Below are 19,648 nucleotides of genomic sequence, written 5' to 3' on the forward strand. Positions count from 1 at the left end.
GGTTGAACGATTTCCGTAAATTGAGGAAAGTGCTGAATTATCTACGTGGGCATCACATCGATCTGGCGCTTATACAAGAAACGCACCTCACGAGTCACATGCTTAATGCGAGGGGTTTGGCGGGTAACAGCGCGGCGGCTTTCACTACATACTCTAGGGGTGTGGTCACTTGGGTGAATCCACGATCCAACTTGACACTGACGGTACTGGAAGCGGACTCGGAAGGGCACTATTTAATCGCCCGGTGCGTAGGGAAAGGACATGACCTAGTAGTCGTCAACGTTTATGGCCCCAATTACAACAACCCCGAGTTCTACGCCGCGCTGGCCGCCCATTGTCGGCGCTATATACACGCCCGAATGGTGTGGGGGGGGCGACTTTAATTTCACATTTAACCCGTCCATAGATCGCTCCTCTGGATTGTTACGTCGCCCGGCGGCCGCTGCCTTGCGCATGCAGGTGGAACTGACTAGACTTGATTTGGTGGACGCCTGGAGACAAGGACACCCAGGGAAAGTGGGATATACGCACTACTCTGCGTACCACGACGTCCACACTAGAATAGACTACTGGCTGGCGTCACGGTCGCTACTTGCGGTGTTTAAGGGCTGTGTGGTCCTCCCGCGCACGCTTTCGGACCACTCCCCGCTTCTCCTAACACTGCTGCTAGATGAGGTGTTTCGGGGCGAGCTGGCGGAAGATATAGAGACCTTCGTTGATAAAAACTTGGGCTCCGTTCAGAGTTTCCATACGGTTTGGGACTCGTTCAAAGCCTAAATCCGAGGCATGGCCATGGCCAAGCACTCTGGTGTCCTTAAAACCATACGACGGAGACTGAAGACTATAGAGACGCAGCTGTCACAGCTGGAAGAGCGCCATCGGATGTCTGCGGACCCTGATGTGGTAGCTCAGATTCAGGCGTTGGTCTCTGAATATAACAGGGAAGCGGACAGGGAGGTGCAGCATATGGGCAAGTATGCTACGGCCCGTACGTACGGGGAGGGTGAGCGCCCGGGCTCCTTGCTCGCGAGGATACTGCGTAATAGCAGGAAGCCCCTGGTTATTGACGAGCTGGTCACTGCGGCCGGCTCAGTGGTTACTGGGGAGGAGGCGATTAGCGCCCAATTCAGGGACTACTATGCAGGGCTTTATACAGCTAAGTCCTCTCAGATGGAAGAGGAAATAGAGGATTACCTCAGTTATATCAAAATGCCCTTCTTGTCCGACTCTCAGAGGGAATTTCTGTCGCTGCCCATACAGCAGGACAAGATTTTAGAGGCTCTGGAGGGAATGAGGTCTGGCAGCGCCCCTGGAGCCGATGGGCTGACGGTGGCATTTTATAAAGCATTCAAGGATAAGCTCCTCCCCCACCTGATCACCTTATTCGATGGCATATGCCAGGATGGCTACATGTCGGATACTATGCGTGAAGCGCTTCTAGTCACCATTTTGAAACCTGGGAGGCCCCCTAACTTGTGCGGATCATACCGACCGCTCTCACTCATAAATGTTGATGCCAAGTTGTACGCCAAGGTTTTGGCCACGCGTTTGGCGCTGCTGGTGCCGGAATTAGTCGCGCCGGAGCAAGCGGGCTTTATTCCAGCCAGAAATCTTACATATAATATTCGCACGGTACTGGGTACCATGCAACATGTGCGCTCAGAGAGCAAGGCCTTGGCACTTTTTCTGGATATGGAAAAGGCGTTCGACTCGGTGGAGTGGCCCTTTATGGTGCGGTTATTGCGGAACTTCGGATTGGGAGAGCACTTTTTGCAGATGCTAGGAGCATTATAGTATCAACCTACTGCCAGGCTGCGAATGGGCGATCGGGTTACAGGCGCCTTCGAGGTCAGCAGGGGAACCAGGCAGGGCTGCCCTCTTTCCCCTCTCCTATACGCCCTTGTTGCGGAACCCTTGGCGTGCGCAATTAGAGAGTACCATCGATATGAAGGCATTAATTTTCCCACCTATAAGATTGGTATTTCCACATATGCAGACGACACGCTTCTTTACGTCCGGGACCCGGAGGAGAATCTCTCGTCTATATTGAGGGAGGTGGTCAGGTTTGGTGCATTGTCTGGCCTTAAGGTGAACTGGAACAAGTTGTTGGCGTTCCCGCTGACACCGGTCACTGCGCCGTTTCCGATGGACTATCCATTGCAATGGACGACTGATTCGGTTAGGTACTTGGGGATTAGACTCCATAAAGACCCGGAGGTGCTGCTCAGAGAAAATTACGGAGTGGCGTACGCCAACTTGGTCGAGGATGTAGAGTCGTGGAATCGACTGCCCCTGTCCTTGCTGGGCAGAATTGCCATCATGAAAATGGTGGTTTTGCCGAGATTCTTGTCCGTATTCAACAACATCCCTATTGTTCTGTCCAAGGCCTTTTTTAAGCAGCTGACCCAAACTTTAATTAAGCTAGCCTGGGGTGGTAAACAGCCTAGAGTCCAATGGAAGGTGTTAGTTAACCCTACCGTACGAGATGGGAGGATTGGGGGCCCCGGACATGGAGAGATATTACAGGGTAGCTCAGGCGGCGCACCTGCATGCCTGGATACATGCCGGCCCGGATGTCCCACATGTGATCTTGGAGTGCCTGTTTGCAGATCCGCTCCCCTTGCCGGCGGTTGTTTTCCAACCAGTGGACCGCTCTGTGGGACGACTGGACTCCCTCAAGGCCACGACTCATGCCTGGCAGGCGTTAATGAGAGCGCACGATTGTGCACTTTTGTACTCCCCTATGCTGCCGGTGGAATGGGCGATTTGGCTTCCCCCACTACGGGAGAGGGGAGTGGTCCAGGCATTGGGTGCGTTGGGCATTGCGCGGATGGAGGATTTGTTTACTTGTGAGGTAGCCAAAACATGGGACCAGATCGGGCCGGCGCAGTCTACGCCCACGCTCCTGCAGCGCTTTCAGTTTCATAGGGTTCGTAGAGCTCTCTCGTTCGTACTGGGGCCGGGCATGGTGGAGCCCCCGGAGGTTCCGGAACTTACCTATATCGTTAAAACGGTGGCGCCGTCCAAACTGATTTCGAATCTTAAACGAATAGGAGACCGGCAAACGGCGTGCCACTACACCACGGCGCGGCTAGCCTGGCAGAGGGACCTGCAATTGGAGATCACGGACGAGATGTGGAAGTATTGTTGCGTCAGCACCAAGAAGATATCGCTAAACGGCCGTCACAGATTAGTGCACTTTAAGTACTTGCAAAGGGTGTATTATACCCCGGAAAGATTGCATAGGTACGGGCTTCGCCCATCAGCAGAGTGTGAGCGTTGTCATTTCCTGGTGGCAGACTTTATGCATATGGCTTGGCACTGCCCGGGAATTGCTAAGTTTTGGGCGGAGGTGTTCCGGGAGTTGAGCCAGGTTCTGGGAACAGAGATTCTGCCCAACCCATCCTTGGCGCTGCTGTGGTATTCCCGGCCCCTTCCTTTGGCGTTGCGACGCTTGGCAGATATGGTGTTGCTAATCGCTAGAAGGGTTGTTGCAATCTGCTGGATGAGAGGGCCACTCCCCACCAAGAAACGGTGGGCCAGTGATATGCTGTATTGCAGTACACAGGCGGAGATGTATAGTGAACTGCTGCCGCCTAAAAGTCGCCCCAAGAATTTCTGGGGGTTGTACAGAACGTTTCTGACGGCTGAGGGCACTGAGCCGGCTGGCAGGGAGGGCGCACTGGGGGAGGAGCCCAATACACGCACTCTGGCTGAATGAGACCCGGGTTTCGATCAGGACTCCGGGTGAACACGTGTGTGAGGGTTTCTGGCTCGTGAGTTGGGATAGACGACTGTCCGAGGGGAGTGTGTGCGGGTACACAGTGGATCTCACGGGGTTCCCGGAGTGGGGGCGTCGGGAGAGTAAATGAGCAGCACAGAGTGGTATGCTGACTGATGGTGGTAGGGTGCTGCGACTGGCTGAGCCTGGTCGGCGTGACTGAGGACATGCACAGGCGGGGAAGGGTGGCATGAGGAGACAGTGATCGTGCGGTGGGAGGGCTGGGGGGTGGGGGTAGGAGATACGACTGGAATTTACAGGAGCTGCGCTAGGTCTGCAGGCTCAAGTAGTCAGCTTATGCTCTTTCGGTATACCTACAGGCTGTTGCATGGGCTAGGGACTGGCGTAGTCGCAACCTGCAGTCAAGATCATGATGGAGCTCTAACATTTGCTGGGTAATTGTGATGCCGCCGGTCCTCCGGGATGTCGGCTAACTGGCTGTGTAAGAGACATTGGGGTGACACGTCTGTCTGGCGGTGCCCTTTTATTGTTGCGTGACTTGCGGGCAGCTAGCCCTGTGTACCTCCATGTCAATAAAGGTTTTTGAAATAAAAAAAAAAAAAAAAAAACGCACATAAGTAACAAAGGAAAACTATGCAAATAATTGTGATTGGACAGCACAGACCAATTGCTTTTAACCCAAGTGCATTCAAAATAGGATTAAAATTTACAGGACACGAGTTAGAGTGCTCTTTGTTCACTAGGAGGAGATCTGGGGAAATGGGGGAGGCAGAGGGCAGTGGCACAGACAATCAAAATCCAAGATGAGCCCCAACATTTTTCCTTTCTGAGAGGACCGATCCATCTCCTGAAGGATGGTAAAATAGCCATTATTTGCCCTCCGGACTGGAGAGGGTTGGCCCCTATGTTGGGGGGTGGTTCCTGTCCATCCCCACCAAATATGCATCTGTAGTTGTCTGGTGGTGGATTCCTACTCCTGGATTGTTGGATGGGAATGTTGCCTGCATGTGTGCAGACATGCTCCCCTTTCCTGAGTTGCCTGCCATGAGTGTAACTGGTGTCCTGTTTTTTATTTTAATTTTCTTTTTAATCTAGTCTCACTTTTATGTAGAGTGTGCTTAAAGACTTGGGGCTCTCTCTTAACGCGAGTCAGGTTTTAAATTTGTCCTGTGACCTGGTCCGGTGCACCAAGCATAGCCTAATTGTACAGACAGTTCATGTCTGTCTCTGTTATGGATTTAGCAGATGGTGGCACATATGCGGTTTTGTAACTCCTTCGTTGAGACCAGAACAGTGTCACTGGAGTAGAGGCCTTCTGGCCCCAAGTGTGTAAAGTTCTTCTTCTATGCGCTAACCCAGACCCTTGCGCTAACATCTTAAGTGTGTTTGTCACCTGCTTAGTACATGTATAGTGTGTAAGTGAACCAGAGTAATGGATGCCTGAAGGTTCTGTTTTGGTTACCCATCGCCTGGCCTCGTGCACAAGATAGAGTTGAAGTTGTTTTGCCAGACAATGTAAGTGTATTACTGATATTATTGAAGCTAGAGGATCGAGACACTGAAGTGGGGAAGGAGAAGACCTGACTACTTTAGAAATGTGAATAGCCTTTTGCAGGGAGAATTAGTTAACTTACTGCAGAACCTTGGTAATGAAGAATAGGGCTGCGATCTCTGTTAAAGGTTGAGGCCAACCTTTCTTTCCCCATCTCTGTTCAGTGTAGCTGACAGCCAGGTGCAGAAAGCTCACACCTTTGTGCCTGTATTGTGGGTACTCCAGGCTTGAGACTACCCTGCTGTGGGGAGCGCCACTTTTATTAAATGCTGTTTGAAGAGCAGTCTGAAAAGGACACTCGAAAGGAGAGCCAATCAAAATCGGTTCTGATAGTGCTATCACATCTCCTGTTCGACAGTATAACAGTGCAACCTACTAACCCACTTCCAGTTCCAAGTTCTCTAGGACCAAGGAAGAGTGAGTGCACTGCAGAGGACTTCTATACAACTAGAGCTGGTGTTTGCCTGACAGCAGCTTCCCAGAGATGAAAGGAAATCACTTAAGGCCATTCCTTGCCTCAAAGGCGGATCATCTGTGCTAAAGTGCCTGGAAGTCAGCCTACCTACTGAATGGAAGGTGCCTGCCATCTCTGCAGGAGGAGTGTCTGTCCTAAAGGAGTGAAGTGCTCTTTGACCCTGGTGTAGCAGTTCTGTGGAGGGCAATGTCTGCGCCCTGGAGCTGGAGGCCCCTAACTCTCATGTGCATTTCCTGGAGGGACTGTGGCATAGCCTGAGTGCTTGTGTAAATAAGAAATGCAGCACTAGCTGAGCTGCTGTGTACGGTCTGATGTATAGTGTGATCTGTGCTGCTGTGTCTGAGTTGTTAAACGTTTGTTACTTATGAGCCTCTAGGGCTTAATTATGAAGCCATGGCCCTGGCCCAAGCACTGCACCTGCCCGCATCTCAGTGTGGCCCAGAGCTGCTGTGCAACCAAGGCTACAGTGTGCCTGATGCTGTGACACAACACAATATCTGAGGGGCCTGAGCAAGGCCTACACATCTGTTCAAGTCTGACCTCAAGACTTCAGGCGCATCCCAGAATCGGGTGAGCAAGCAAGCTGCAGAGGAGTCGGGCTATTGCTGAAGAAGTATTGGCACCCACTCAGGTATGTGGAATTCCTATAACCTGACGGCCGGGACATATGGTTTGGGGTCAAGGGCAACACGTTTGCATGTGTATTTTGTCAGTGGACCAAGTAGGCCTAACCCCCTGCAGCACAAACCCTTTGGCTGCCAGTTTGCAGTACCATATTATGGATCAGGGAAGGGCACTGTTTGCAGTTAAGGTAATATTTTTGTCCATTTGGTAATTTTGTTCAAATTTGTATTTATGGTTCGATAATTGAAAGCCTTAGGGTGAGCGCTTCAAGTAAATGTAAGCTCTGACTGCACTATTGACAGTGATTCCATTATAAAAATGTGCACACACGTTTTAAAAGTTTAGCAATATGATGCTATGTATAATGCTTACAGAGTTGCCTGATTTGATGCAAATGTTTCAGAAGCTTGAAAACAAGATTGAGTCTTTGCTTTCAAAATAAAATGTTCAAAAAAAATGAAAGCATGAAAAACCACAATTTGCTAGACCACTGTAAAATTTCAGGTACCATTTCTTTGCAGCATCATTTAGTAACGTGTTGATGCATACTAGGATTTCCCAAAAGTATTCATAATGGAAAATCAGTGTAACCAGTTTCAATAAGATTATGGCAAAGCTAGTAGGTTTGAAATTGGTGGTGAGCTTTAGTTTTGTCAATGTGTGACTTGTTTTGACATGGTTTTTGTAAAACCTTATTGGCGTGGGAGCTGCCAGGCCCTCGCCATTATAACAAACATTGGCAAAAGCAAAAAATAGTGTTTTGCTCTCAAAAAGCACACACTGCCACAGTTACTGGCACTGAACAAAACTTTGTGTGCCGATATGCTCCTTGTGAAAGAGCAGAATGCTGTTACAGTGAAGCCAGCCAATACATAGAGAGACGGAATTTTAAACACAAAAGGTCCGTGTCAACGCCTCACCAAATTTGGATCCCAATTATTAAAGATTGTCTCAAAAGTGCCCCCCCCCCCTTGGTATAGGTCTTTGCATTAAGTGCAGCTATTCGGCTTTCGTGAATTCCCAATAATTTACAGAAGTAGGACAAGAAATAGTACTCTGCGGGAATCTGAGTGTTTACAAGTTTACTTTCCCTCCAACCACTTTGTACCCCAACTCTGGAAGAAGATTTTTGCCTGCCATTGTTTGGTGTAAATTTCCAACATTTCTCAGTATGGGAAAATGTTAGAGAAGGTTTGTTGAAAACCCTTAAAAGCTGCAAGTTAGTAGATTTGCACAGACTCAAAAGGGCATGCTAACACTGGAACTAGTTCTTACGACTACTTCTGCCCCAATATGTAGATCTAATGAAACGTGGCAACATAAGGGGGCTGCAAGTATTCAAACACGGTATGAGCCCTGGCAAAAAAACGTAGAGACTCTATCAGAGCTCTTATATAATGAGATTGCTGCCATAATTTTTCACCCCAGTACATGGCACCAAAGGGACAAGTGGATTTTGTTATAGGACAAGTACATTTATGAAGCAACCAGCCGCATGGACAAGTAGATATTTTATTAAGTTCCACACCCCTGCCACTATAGACTGAAAACCTAAACTTGTAAATAAGGACCAAGAGATATGTTTAAGACTAGTGCAGAACACCAGACCACAAAATGGAGGCTGCCATTTTCCTTTTCTGGGGGTTGATCTTGGGAATTCCTGAGGAAGATCGGTCGCCCCACTTTTTGAACCCACGGAGGGGGCTGGGGGTCGGGTGTGTTATTGGTCCTTGTTCGGGGAGGGTTGAACCTCCATACTACCTCAACACCACCCTCCTAAGGATGAAAAAAAAATCTAGTTGCCTGGTAAGGGATTTAGCATCCCTGTTACGATCCCGGATTAAGAATATTTCCTATAGAGGGATTCACTTCAAAGGGATACCCTTTACAGATGTGCCCCTCATGTCTTTGTCTGCGTTTGGCCGCACCGGTAGAAAGAAGTGGAGGAAGCCTCCAGTGCAAACACTGGAGGCTTCCTCAGCCATCCCAAGAGGATGAGATATTCACATTATTTGTAGAAAGGATGTGAATGTCCCGTCCTCTGCACGCTAGGTGTTAATTCATCTTCTAAGTTGTTTATAGGTGCAATCTTAATTTGTAACTCTGAAGCCATTTAAATAACTAGTTGCCAAACTACAAACTTTCTGTACTTCACAGCATTCGTGCAGCAGTGGAGTCCTGTTGGCAGCTCCCATACAGAGCAAAACAATTTCAACTCCACCATCTACAGCCAATGACACTTCATATTGACTTAACCAAGGACACAGCTGAACTTGGGTAAGAATATAACCATTTAATTTTGATATCCATTGAGTATCTAATTAAAGATGAATTAAAGAAGAATTGTACCTATAAAAGGGAATGATTTTGTCAGAGTATATTGTTGCTCCTCAGTCTTGACTAGTTTAATAAGCAAAAATATGATGACACCGGTGTCAGCAGCCCATTGATCACAGGTTCTAAAGGACAGTCTACTTACAGGATTTAAACAGATGAAGCATCACCTGAAGATTAGCTGCTTAATTGAAGTCGGTAAACCGTATGTCCCTTGAGTAGAAGCTTAAGAATTTAAACAAGTATATATGAGGAAAGAAGATGAAATTCATAATACTCCTAGAGCCAGCGTACACCTAGATGGTGTGACTGTTGAAAGTAGGTGCTGATGTAGGACTTGTGTGAAATGAGAGGCCTTATGAATGTCATTCATAAATATATACCCTATTGTATGCAATACACTTTTCACAATAGCAATTCAGGTGTAAATGTTTTGGGACAGATGCAATTGAAGCTGATGTTGAGTAGACGAGGGTTAGCTGAAAATCAGTAGTTGGTGATTAATGTAGTCTATCTTTTGAAACTGTTCATTTACTTGCAGACTGCTGTTAACTAGATTTGCTTTCCTTGCCATTTCAATATTATCAAAACAGCGGTTCAGTTGGTAATATGGTTCATCTTTGTTAACTTTGTTGCAGATCTTGAAGACACTGTTATATGGCATGATGCTGGATCACAAGATCCTCTTACCCTCATGCATCACCCAACCCAATTATTCTGTACCCCAGTTTACTGATAGGCCATGTTTGACTCCCTCCTAAATAAGAGTTTCCTACACCCTGCTTCTCTGTTTCCAGGATATGGATGTCCTTGTCGTGCCTTCCAAATCCGAGACCTCAGGGCTGTGTCGATGCTCTATGGGGGCCCACCCCTGAATCTACCCAAGTCTGGCACATGTAGAATACACAGACTCTTGGGGCAATTGAGCGGGGGAAGGAAAGGATGGGGACTGCGGGGAGGGAGACCTGTGTAGAGAAAGAAAGAAACAATATAACACCCAAACAGCAAAGTCTTTCTTCCTACTTCCAATCCCCCTTTCTACTACACTCAATCCTTCTACGTCTCTGTTCCTACCTGTAAAGAAAAGACAGCCTGGAACACTTTCACAGAAATCTCCAATGTGGCAAGTTAGGAGATTAACCAGTAGCAATCAGACCCAGGAAGCCAGTGTTCTCTACAAGGTTTTCTTGTTCATTCCTGAGGAAAATTAATAAAAAAGAAAACACTTCTGCACAATATCGGAGCACGCTTATGCAGGTATATGGCCCCACCTGGAGCTTTGTAATATAAGGGAACTCTGAGGTCGTCGTCACTGACCACAACAGTTGTGTGATTGCCAACCACACTCTCACTCTCTCTATAAACTAAACTTAAGGATGATGTCGACGGAAAGTAAATTCTTTTTCAAGGTGGTGTGTTTCTTCCTCAATTCGTAAGTCTATTCACACACCCACACTCACTGCGTTGAGCGGTTGCTCTGGTATGTACTGCACTTCCCAAAGTTCGAAAGGCAATGCACACTGCACGCTCACCAACAACTTGTTTATACGAAATTGCCTGTCTCTTCCCAGTAAACAAAATGCACTGCTCACTGCACGCTCACCACTCAAGGCGTTTTACAGAATGAAGATAACTCGCGGGCACCACACCCACCCTGCAATAAAGGACCTCGAGTTGGCCTTTTTCCAACAGGGAGAAGGTAACCCACGCGCCTCTACAGGCGACGAATCCCCTCTGCACGTAACGGCTGGATAGCCCGTTACAGCCAACAGAGGAGAACTTGGAACAAGGAATGTCCGTTGCCGGACCAAAGGCTTAGAAAACGGCGGTTCCGAGAGAATCACTCTCCAGAACCTTCTTACCGCTACCACGGAGACGACCTCCTTACTGGCACTGGAACAACCACGGAGAGGAATAATCGGTAACGCCGCCCGGGACTCAGCCGCCTTGTATCCCGTGTCTGGGTCCCGGCTCTGCCCTACGTGCGCACGTCGCGTCCCTCTGGGCAGTCTGGGGAATGTAGTTCCTGGCCGGATATACGCGATCACAGCTAGCGTAACACCCGGCCAGGGAATCGTGACAGTCCTTCCATCTACATACTTATCTAGAAGCTTTTTCATTTAGATCTTTTACCAAATTTGTTTTATGCGGCTACTGTACCTGCTTTCCCTAAAAAAAGTCATATCTGTTAATTTAGTTGTGTTAAGCAGATTCTTTAGCCTTAGAACGTTTGTGGCATTTCCTATTGATACCTCAGTACCTCACTTTGTAGGCATTGTTGGATTGATTTTTTTCAACTTAATCTATTTTGTCATTATTATCAAATTCTAAATGTTGTAATAAACATCTGCTTGTTAAAAATAAAGTTAATGTACAAAAGCCATGCTATATTTTACTACTAAACAGGCAGCCACAAGTGCTGTTACCTTGCATCATGATTTGAATGGTGCAGCGGGTGCAGTAGCACCGGGCCGAAAGTCTTCGGAAGTCCTCTAAACACATAATATTGCTATATTTGACTTCTAAACAGGCAGTCACAATTGCAGTTACCTTGCAATTTAAAGGGACTTGATTTGAATGATGCAGCAGGTGCTGTTGCACCGGGGTCAAAAGAGCTAGGGACCACCCACTAAATGCAGAATATTGCTAAACGTTGCTACTAAACAAGCATTCGCAAGTGCACTTATCAAGCAAGCACTAGGGCCATGATTTCATTTGTGCTGCAGGTGTAGAGATACCGGGGCAAAAAGTTGTCAGAGCTCCTCTAAACACCAAATATTGCAATAGTTTACTACTAAAGAGTCACGTGCAGTTACCTTACAGGCAATAGGGTCATGATATTAATGGTGCAGCACTGGGCTCAAAAGTTTTCAGAACTCCTCCAAACCCACATTGCTATTACATCAAATAATTCAATTATTTTCTTCACTACTTACCTGCACTATACCACTGGTAACAGCACAATATATTGCCTTTTTGTACATAATAAACACGTCATGACTTTAACAGACTTTCTGTAAATTGTATTGTATGACTTCTCAGCAAGCTACAACTTACAAAAAAAGCTTATTAATCTTATAAGCGAAATCTAATGCATTTACCAATGTTTGTTTCTTTTTGGGGATTTCCAAAAGTTGAATTGTTTTTGGTTTTGTTATTCTAATTACCTCCTTGCAATCAAGTTTTTTCCTTTAGATAGGATGGAAGGCCAAGGAGATAGTTCTGAATGGTGTTCAGGCTGCCTCTAATTTTTATCTTGCTTCCGCAGGATCAAGTGGTGGTCACTTGAGATGAGTGATCGGTCTGTTTATTTTAGGCCATCTTACGAATGGTGCAGCAACAGGTGTGTAAAGTGCAGTAGTGGACTTGAAAAGACCCACAAGTATGTTATGTCACATCTGTTTGTAAACCACACTATCACACACCAGGGTATCCTGTTGCTGAGCAGTTGTGTGCCTGACCCTGCCTATTGTAGGCTGGTTAATTAATAAGCCATATCTTCAGCTTCTTGCGGAATTCGAGAGGAGGATTCTCTGATGCATGCCGGTGCCTTATGAAGATGGGTGTGTGATTGTGTCAATTTCTGTAGAGAGGTCATGGAGAATGGCTGCTGTGTCTCTTTCATCAAGGATCATGCAGATATCCTCAAAGGCGTCTGTGCCATTTCTGTACCGTGATTGGGCCTGAAACCGGACTGCATGGTGTCCAGGAGCTGGTGGTTGCTGAGGTAGACGTGATGTGTTTGATTAGCTTCTCTAAAACATTTGCGGGGTATGGTAGGAGGGGAATGGTTTGTAGATGGAAAGCGTGGCTGTGTCAGCAGGTGGTTTCTTGAGCAGGGGCATGATGGTGGCACTTTTCCAGATGTTTGGAAATATGCTTTAGTCGATGGTGTTGAGTATGGATGTTAGTGCTTGGCGGGCCGATAGGAGTCCTTTGGTGAAGGTGTGGTGGGGCAAGATTTATAGGGCTCCCAAGTAAATGGTTTTCATGGTAGCAGCGCTTTCATTAGTTGCGTCAGTGTGCCACGAGGTCAGGCTCAATCCGTCAGACATAATGGGAAGTTGAATTGTGATTGAACAGCTGTATATGGAGATTTCTTTTTTTTTTAAGAAGAAATTTGAGAGCTTGTAGAGGTCTTTCGTAGGAGGTCTTGATGGAGGCTGCAAGTGGCACTGTGAAGTGTTTGACGGCAAAGATTCCTTACTTCTGTTTGTGCTGGCAGTCATGCTATCTGCAAGAGCTGCATGCTTGGTGTTCGGTATTTTGCTGGCAGTAGCATCTCAGGGCTGATTTGAAGATGTTTGTGTCTGGGGTGTCATCTTTCCCTCCCAGAATGCTCTATTTGTTTGCAGTGGTGTTGCGTCAGGCTCATTTAATCTGTGGTCTGGTTCTTGCAGTAGGGTTGTGTGAGAAGTTGGCCTGGCATATGCTGTCCTCTAGTTATAGGGGACACCTTGTACCAGTCCAATTCGACTCTTATGGTGATAGGTTAAAGACAACCTTTAAAGAAAGCTATCCTAGTGGTAGGTGTGGAGAGCAGCCTTCAGGCTAAGTCTTGATGGAATATTAAGCTTATTGTTTTACCATAGATAACCTCTTGAATAACCAAATGAAAGTAGTCCACACAGGTATATATATAAAATAGATGTATTTATTCTAGGAATAACCCCACTAGTCTCTTTATGAGGCTTGAAGCGAAGATACAATTCAAACAAGCATTGATAGTTACAATAAATAGCACAGGAATCACAGGGCCCCAGGGGGGGACCAAACCATATATCAAAAAAGTGGTATAAGAACCACGACAGTTCTACAGACAATGCCTAGGGCATTTAGGGTCGCGGGCCCCCTTGTGAAACCACCCAAGGTAGTGAGGAAGGGGACCCACGGGAGACGTGTGCAGTGGCTAAAGCTACTGTCGGGATCTCTATTAAAGCCTATGGAGAATGTCGCGGTTGAATTTTACAAGTTTAAAAACACTTCTAGCAGGAGTTCAAGTTCAATACTTTAGAGTTAAGCTTTTAAAGAGACCACACCCACGAGAGTACCGAGGTACCACTGTTACCTGCCCCAGGGAAGCCGGGTGCGTAGGTCGTTTTTGTTGTCGGGTCGCGGGCTGATTTTCAATGGCAAAACGTGAAGAACTGCTGCTAGCAAGAAGCGTCGTCGTCGTGAAGAATGAAAATTTAGATCTTGTAGAGAAGGACCTGAAAGCAGAGGGGACAGAGTCTGGGTCACGGCACAGTGACCAGGGGGCTCAAGGGAAGGAGCCCTTCAATGTCTGGTGCTTCCAGGTGGAAGAGGTGTAGCTTGGATCGTCAGCCACGTGGTCCAGGAGGCGTAAAGGAAGGCCAGCTTCTGGAGGGCGACTGTCCCACGGAGGATGAGGGTCGCTGCGGTGTTAGTGTCCTGATTAGATCCACTAAGCCTTGGCAACCGCAACCCACGCAAGAAACACAAAACTGCTACTGGTGCAGATCCACGAGGTCTGAGCGAGGTCTCCAGCGAGGAGACAGAAGAGCAGGCCTGGAGCAACCAGGGGAACTCTTGGAATCGAAGATTGACCTCCGCTAGGGCCCACAAGTCGAGGGGCAAGGGACCGCGGGAGGCAGCAATTTGACGTGTGTAAAGATGCGCCCACGGGTCGCCGGAGCGGGCTAGGGCGTCGATCTTTGGCACAGATAATGCTGAGAGGTTGGCTCAATAATGAGCCAAAGCACAACTTCCCCACTCGTCGGGGTCGGGTGCTGTGCTAGAGGTGGCCGGTGTCCTGGGGTATTGGGGATCTCTGCACCCACGGGGTCCACGGTGCTGAGCTTTGCTGTGCACACTCAATGGCCTCTGGGATGCTTGGAAACCCACCTCAAGGTAGGAAAGAGTCGTCTATGTCCGAAGGAGCAGCGAGGTTCCAACCGGGTCACTTGCAGTGTTTCAGGTGCCTGCCAAGCAGGGGGGGGTAACTCCTTTACCCCAAGGGAGATTTCTTCAGGTAGCTGTGCGGCAGCAAGTCGAAGTTCAAGTCTGTGAAGTTCAAGAATAATCTGAGGCTCTGGGGACCCAGTATTCACCTTTATCCAAAGATTAGGGGAGTGTCCAGATCAGAGCCCACCAATGAGAGGTCAGGCGGGAAAGGGTGGCTACACCCTCTCCCCTTTGTGTGTTTCCCGCCAGGGCAGGAGGCCGGATGCCCCTGAACCGGTTCCAGGTGGTGTATGCAGAATGTAGGCACTGGAGAAGCCTACGTGCAACTCTGAAAGGCATCCTATGGTGCACCCGCCCAGTTCCAATCCACATAGTCTGTCTGGGGAGATGGGAACACCTCCCTGCAACAGGATCCCTATTGTCCAGTTGCCTTGGCTGGAGTTCTGCCCAGCAACAGGCAGCCAGAGTTGTGTGGGTGGCGGGTAGCATCCATTTTGTACTACGTGTGCACTTTTAAATTGGTGTCTAAATTCTGCCGCTTTTCCCATATCGCCCCTCTAGCAGGGGGGAATCCTGCCCTCAGTCCCATGGCTGGATTGGGGGTATGATTCCTACATGTTTGACATCAAACACGATATGGTTCTGCGTAGCCATTCTCAATTTATCACGCTATCGCGATATACTTATAATGCGGTTAAGGGTATATGGTATGGCTACACTACAAACAACCCAGCAATGATTTTACGAAGGTTGCAGAGGGGCCCTACTCAGGTAGGGGTCCCCCCTCACACATCTCAGCACCCTGCCTTGTAGGATTAGCAAGGCCTGCTTGAGGGGTGACCTATGAGGATATATGTGTTGTATTAAGTGGGATACAGGATACCTATATCCCTGTAAGGGGTGCAAGCACCACCTTATCCAGACTACAGTAGTGGTCTGGTGGTGTCATTTGGTATGGCTGTCCCAGGGGTGGCACAATCAGTGCTGCAGCCCCTGGTAGGCCTCTGAGGGACCCATGCCCTGGGCACCTAGGGTACCATCTACAAGGGGCTTATAGGGTGTCCTCAGTATCCAATTGTAAGGTACCTAGGGTACTCACATCAGTTTAGAGAAGAAGCAGATAGGCTGGGGTCCTGAATAGCAGGGCCACAGCCTGGCTAGTGTCATAAAACAGTCAAAACATCAGCAAAAAGTTGGGGGCAACTATGCAGTCGATGCCACTTTCCTACAGGTTGTGCTTGAGGGTAGCCAGGATGTCAGTGCATGCAGTGATCCAGCTGTTGAGGTCCTTGATGGCTTTTGGCAATGTGCTGATGTGCTCAGGCTGGTGCATAAAGGGGCTAGAAGCAGATGCCTTACCTATGATGCTTTTCAAGCTGCAGCAGGTGCTTTTGGCAGTAGTAGGTCTGTGGTGCTATGGGATGTGTATGCTAAAACTGATGAGGGTGTGGCCTTTCCAGGTCAAAGTTCCTTGCTTGTTAAAGGTGATATTGCTGATTGAGGAGAATATCTGGTCTAAGTGTCCGGCAGTGTGGGTGGGTTCGGTATTGTTTGCAAGGTTTTCTACAAGGGCTGTATAGTTTGGGTCTGTGCAGCCTTCTAATTGAAAGTTAAGGCCTCGAAGGAGGCTGAATGTGCTAGCTTTTATGATGAGGGGTCCAACAAAGTCTGATGTTCCTGGCGAAATAGGTGTGGGATCCTTATGGTCTGTTCACGAGAATTCCGCCTAAGAAGTAGTTTACTGCAATGTGTATCGTTTTTTTTTTTTTCTTGTTTTTATTTTTAATCTTTTTATTAAACAGTTGTGATAGTACAGTGGATGACCGCGAGTCCACATAGCAATCGATTCAAATGGCAAAAAGACACATGACCATGCTTCACGAAAAACATCCGCAGTATTAGGGAGGAGGGAGATCAATGTCTAATTCTGCTCTGTGCAGTTTGACTGATGGAGATACACATAGTTCACCACGTGATACATTCCATTTAGCCCATTTCTGATCCCATTTCGTGAAGCAGCCCCTGTGTTTAAAAACCTCTTTCTCCGCGATCATCGTATTGTCTGTTAGCCCATTTTTGGTATTTAGGCAGATCCCCAGTCCCCCACACCTGGGCAATATTCCTCTTGGCTGCAACAAACCCTAATGATGCCCATGTGCGCTCAGTGATAGTCAAATAAGTCGCCTCCCACACATTCAATTAACAAAGTTGCGGGGAGGGAGTAATCTTCTTGCTTACCCTCGTAAGTTTGGCAATGATTTTCACCCAGGATGGTTGAATGGATGGACACTCCCAAACCATTGGAAAAATGTACCTTCAGATGTGCACCCTCTAAGGCACCCAGGATCTGGCCGACGTCCCATCTTAACCAGTGTATGTGCTGCTAGGTAGACTGTGTAAGATCTTGAGTTGAATCAGTCATAGTCTCATTGGAATTGCAACTTCTTTGGTTGAGGAGAGGGCTTCCTGCCAGTCATCGTCTAAAAACCCAAGGTCTGATTCCCACAGCTGTTGGAACGCACCAGTGGGTCAGGCTTGTTGTTTATTAATTTGCGGTATGTAAGCAATATAGCTTTACGGCTGGGGGGCGTAGAGGCCGGATCCTGGTGGAAGACGTGGTGCGGTTATCCCGCCTGGTTCAGTGCCTTGCTGCCTGAAATTCTGACACCCAAACGTCATCACGTTCTAACTGGCCTGATGAGTGCTTGGTGAGCGCAGGAGGCGGCCTTTCACCCATTGTGGAACCTGCTGTACATACTGAAGGCCATATTGGTCCCCCGTGATTGTCGATGTTGAGTCTGGACTGTGCTGTGGAACACGGGGATCCGCTAGGCACTGCCTGAACCGGGGGATCATCCTAGGCGAGGGGCAGCAGTGCGTGGCGTAACGCGGGCTGGTGGTACAGCGAGTCTGGTCCCGGTAGAGGGGCCTACTTGGCTGGTTGCTACGGGCTGCGGCTGGGCTAGTCCCAGTGCGGATTGTGGCTTGGGAGCAGCTAGTTTCTGAGAGGACCAGCCGGCGGTGCCCCCCAGATTGGTGTTGTCGCGTCCTCTGGCGACCATCCCTGCGCGCCTCACTGAGCCCTTGGCTGTGGCCTCCTTGGTACCTCGGAGTGGCCAATTCACAGCTCCACTATGGCAAAAGCCAAACCCGGCGGCGCAAGCTCCATGAAGAGCACCCTAGTCCAGTATGCCACAACAATGGGAGGAGGGGCGACAGGCTGGCTGGTGCCCGAGAATGCGGCCCACTTGGCGGCCATTACAGAGGCCAGTAAAGCACTAGATGCTAAAATTAGTGCGGTGGGTTCAGAGGTCTCATTTCTTCACCAGGACCCGAGAAAGGCAGTAGATCGCATTACCAAGGTGGAGGCACGTGTGTCTTCCATTGAAGACGCAGTGACTACTTTACAGCAGCGCGTTAATAAACTAACAGCGATATCGCAAGAACTGGCATCCTGGGTGGAAGATGCTGAAGGCCGCGATAGGCGCAACAACCTTCGTTTCATGGGCTTCCCGGATGGTTGCGAGGGTAACTCAATGAACCGCTTCCTCACCCAATGGCCTAAAGATCTCCTGCTGGATGATGTTATCCATGTGCTTTTTAGTAGCGAGAGCCCATCGGGCTTTGATGAAGAGACCTCCCCATGGGGAAAGCCCATGGCCTCTTAATGCGAAGTTCCTTAATTATGCAGACAGAGATGCGGTTCTACAATTCACTAGATTGCTCAAAGACAAAATCATCTGATTCCCGATCGATAATGATATTCCCAGACGATACCCGCCTTGTGCAACAACAGCGTCAATCCTTCACGGCTGCAAAACGACGACTGTGAGACCTTAATATCCAGTATTCATTGCTCTCTCCCGCTAGGTTACATGTGGTCTTTAACTCCAAGTATCATTTTTTTGACACGCCTGAAGCTGTTTTCGCCTGGACTGATGAACAAGCTCCCCTGAAGCCTCACTCCCCGCCGCCACTGGGCTCTGACTCATCCAGGAGCTCACGGCGGAATTGATTTAGAAGAACAAAATCGAAGCGGAGGCACAGATCTGGATTCCACTGTCGGTCCTCCAGCCCTGAGCGGGCATCCTGACTACCCCAGTGGCTAAATATCTTAGTTTGGTCCCTGCTGATTGTCTGCCATTTTGAATTGCTCAGTTCTATACTGTACTGATTTGGCGAGGACAATACGCAATGTGGCTGTCCAGCCCCGGACATTTGTATCCCATGTTGATGATTAAGGAGGATGGTTGGGAACCATTGGAGGGGAGACCCTGGGCACCCCTGTTGGGGGCCAGGGATGACCTCTACTGTAACAGATGCTTCTTGTTTATGGCACTACCGGGGAGGAAGTTTGGGGGGGTTGGTGGATTTTTTGGTTTACATTAGGTTTAGTTCAATCCATTTCTCGTTCCGCCTGATATTAGGGATGCGTCTATATGTAACGAATGGCTTCTCAGGCGAGTGTTCTCCCCCCCCCCCCCCCCCCCCCCCCCCCCCCCCCCCCTTAGGTGACTTGACTGTGGTAACATGGAATGTTAGGGGGCTGCTTAACAAAAGTAAGCGGGTGGGCCATCCTTCGACAGGCCAAGCGATACGGAGCCGACATTCCTCTCCTACAGGAGACTCATCTATTGGGTAATAAGACACCTTGCTTGGCCAGGTTTTGATACCATACGATATACCACGCTGGGTTTATGCATGGATTTCGGGGGACAGCTATCCTCATTCATCGCTGGTTCCCCTTCAGCCATACGAGGCATTGGTTAGATCCAGCGGGCAGGTATATTCTGTTAGGCACAATTCACGGGGAACACATTAACATTGGTAGCATTCCCGCCCTCCCCCACGTTTGTTGACAACACCACCCGTCTATGGGTTGAGCTCACAGATGGGATAACCCTTTTGGGAGGGGATTGGAATGATGTCATGTTGCCACTGGATAGGAGACGCAGGTCTAATTCTGTCCCTTCCACAGCTGTATTTAGACTGTCTT

At 48.4% G+C, this 19,648-nt stretch overlaps 1 protein-coding gene across 8 annotated transcripts in view; it reads left to right on the plus strand.

The window, feature by feature from the left end:
- TDRD12 (tudor domain containing 12) overlaps nt 1-19,648 on the plus strand; it is a 3,486,095-nt gene that overhangs the window by 339,015 nt on the left and 3,127,432 nt on the right. For 7 of the 8 annotated variants that reach the window (XM_085639447.1, XM_085639446.1, XM_085639448.1 and 4 more), the window contains exon 5: nt 8,551-8,670. The exons of the other annotated variant lie outside the window; for it this stretch is intronic. In XM_085639447.1, the coding sequence (XP_085495573.1) occupies nt 8,551-8,670 (120 nt within the window). The remainder of the gene's footprint in view (nt 1-8,550; nt 8,671-19,648) is intronic. 8 annotated transcript variants of the gene reach the window in all.

The sequence above is a fragment of the Triturus cristatus genome, chromosome 12, assembly GCF_964204655.1.
Source record: "Triturus cristatus chromosome 12, aTriCri1.1, whole genome shotgun sequence".
In the NCBI taxonomy this organism is placed as follows: domain Eukaryota; kingdom Metazoa; phylum Chordata; class Amphibia; order Caudata; family Salamandridae; genus Triturus; species Triturus cristatus.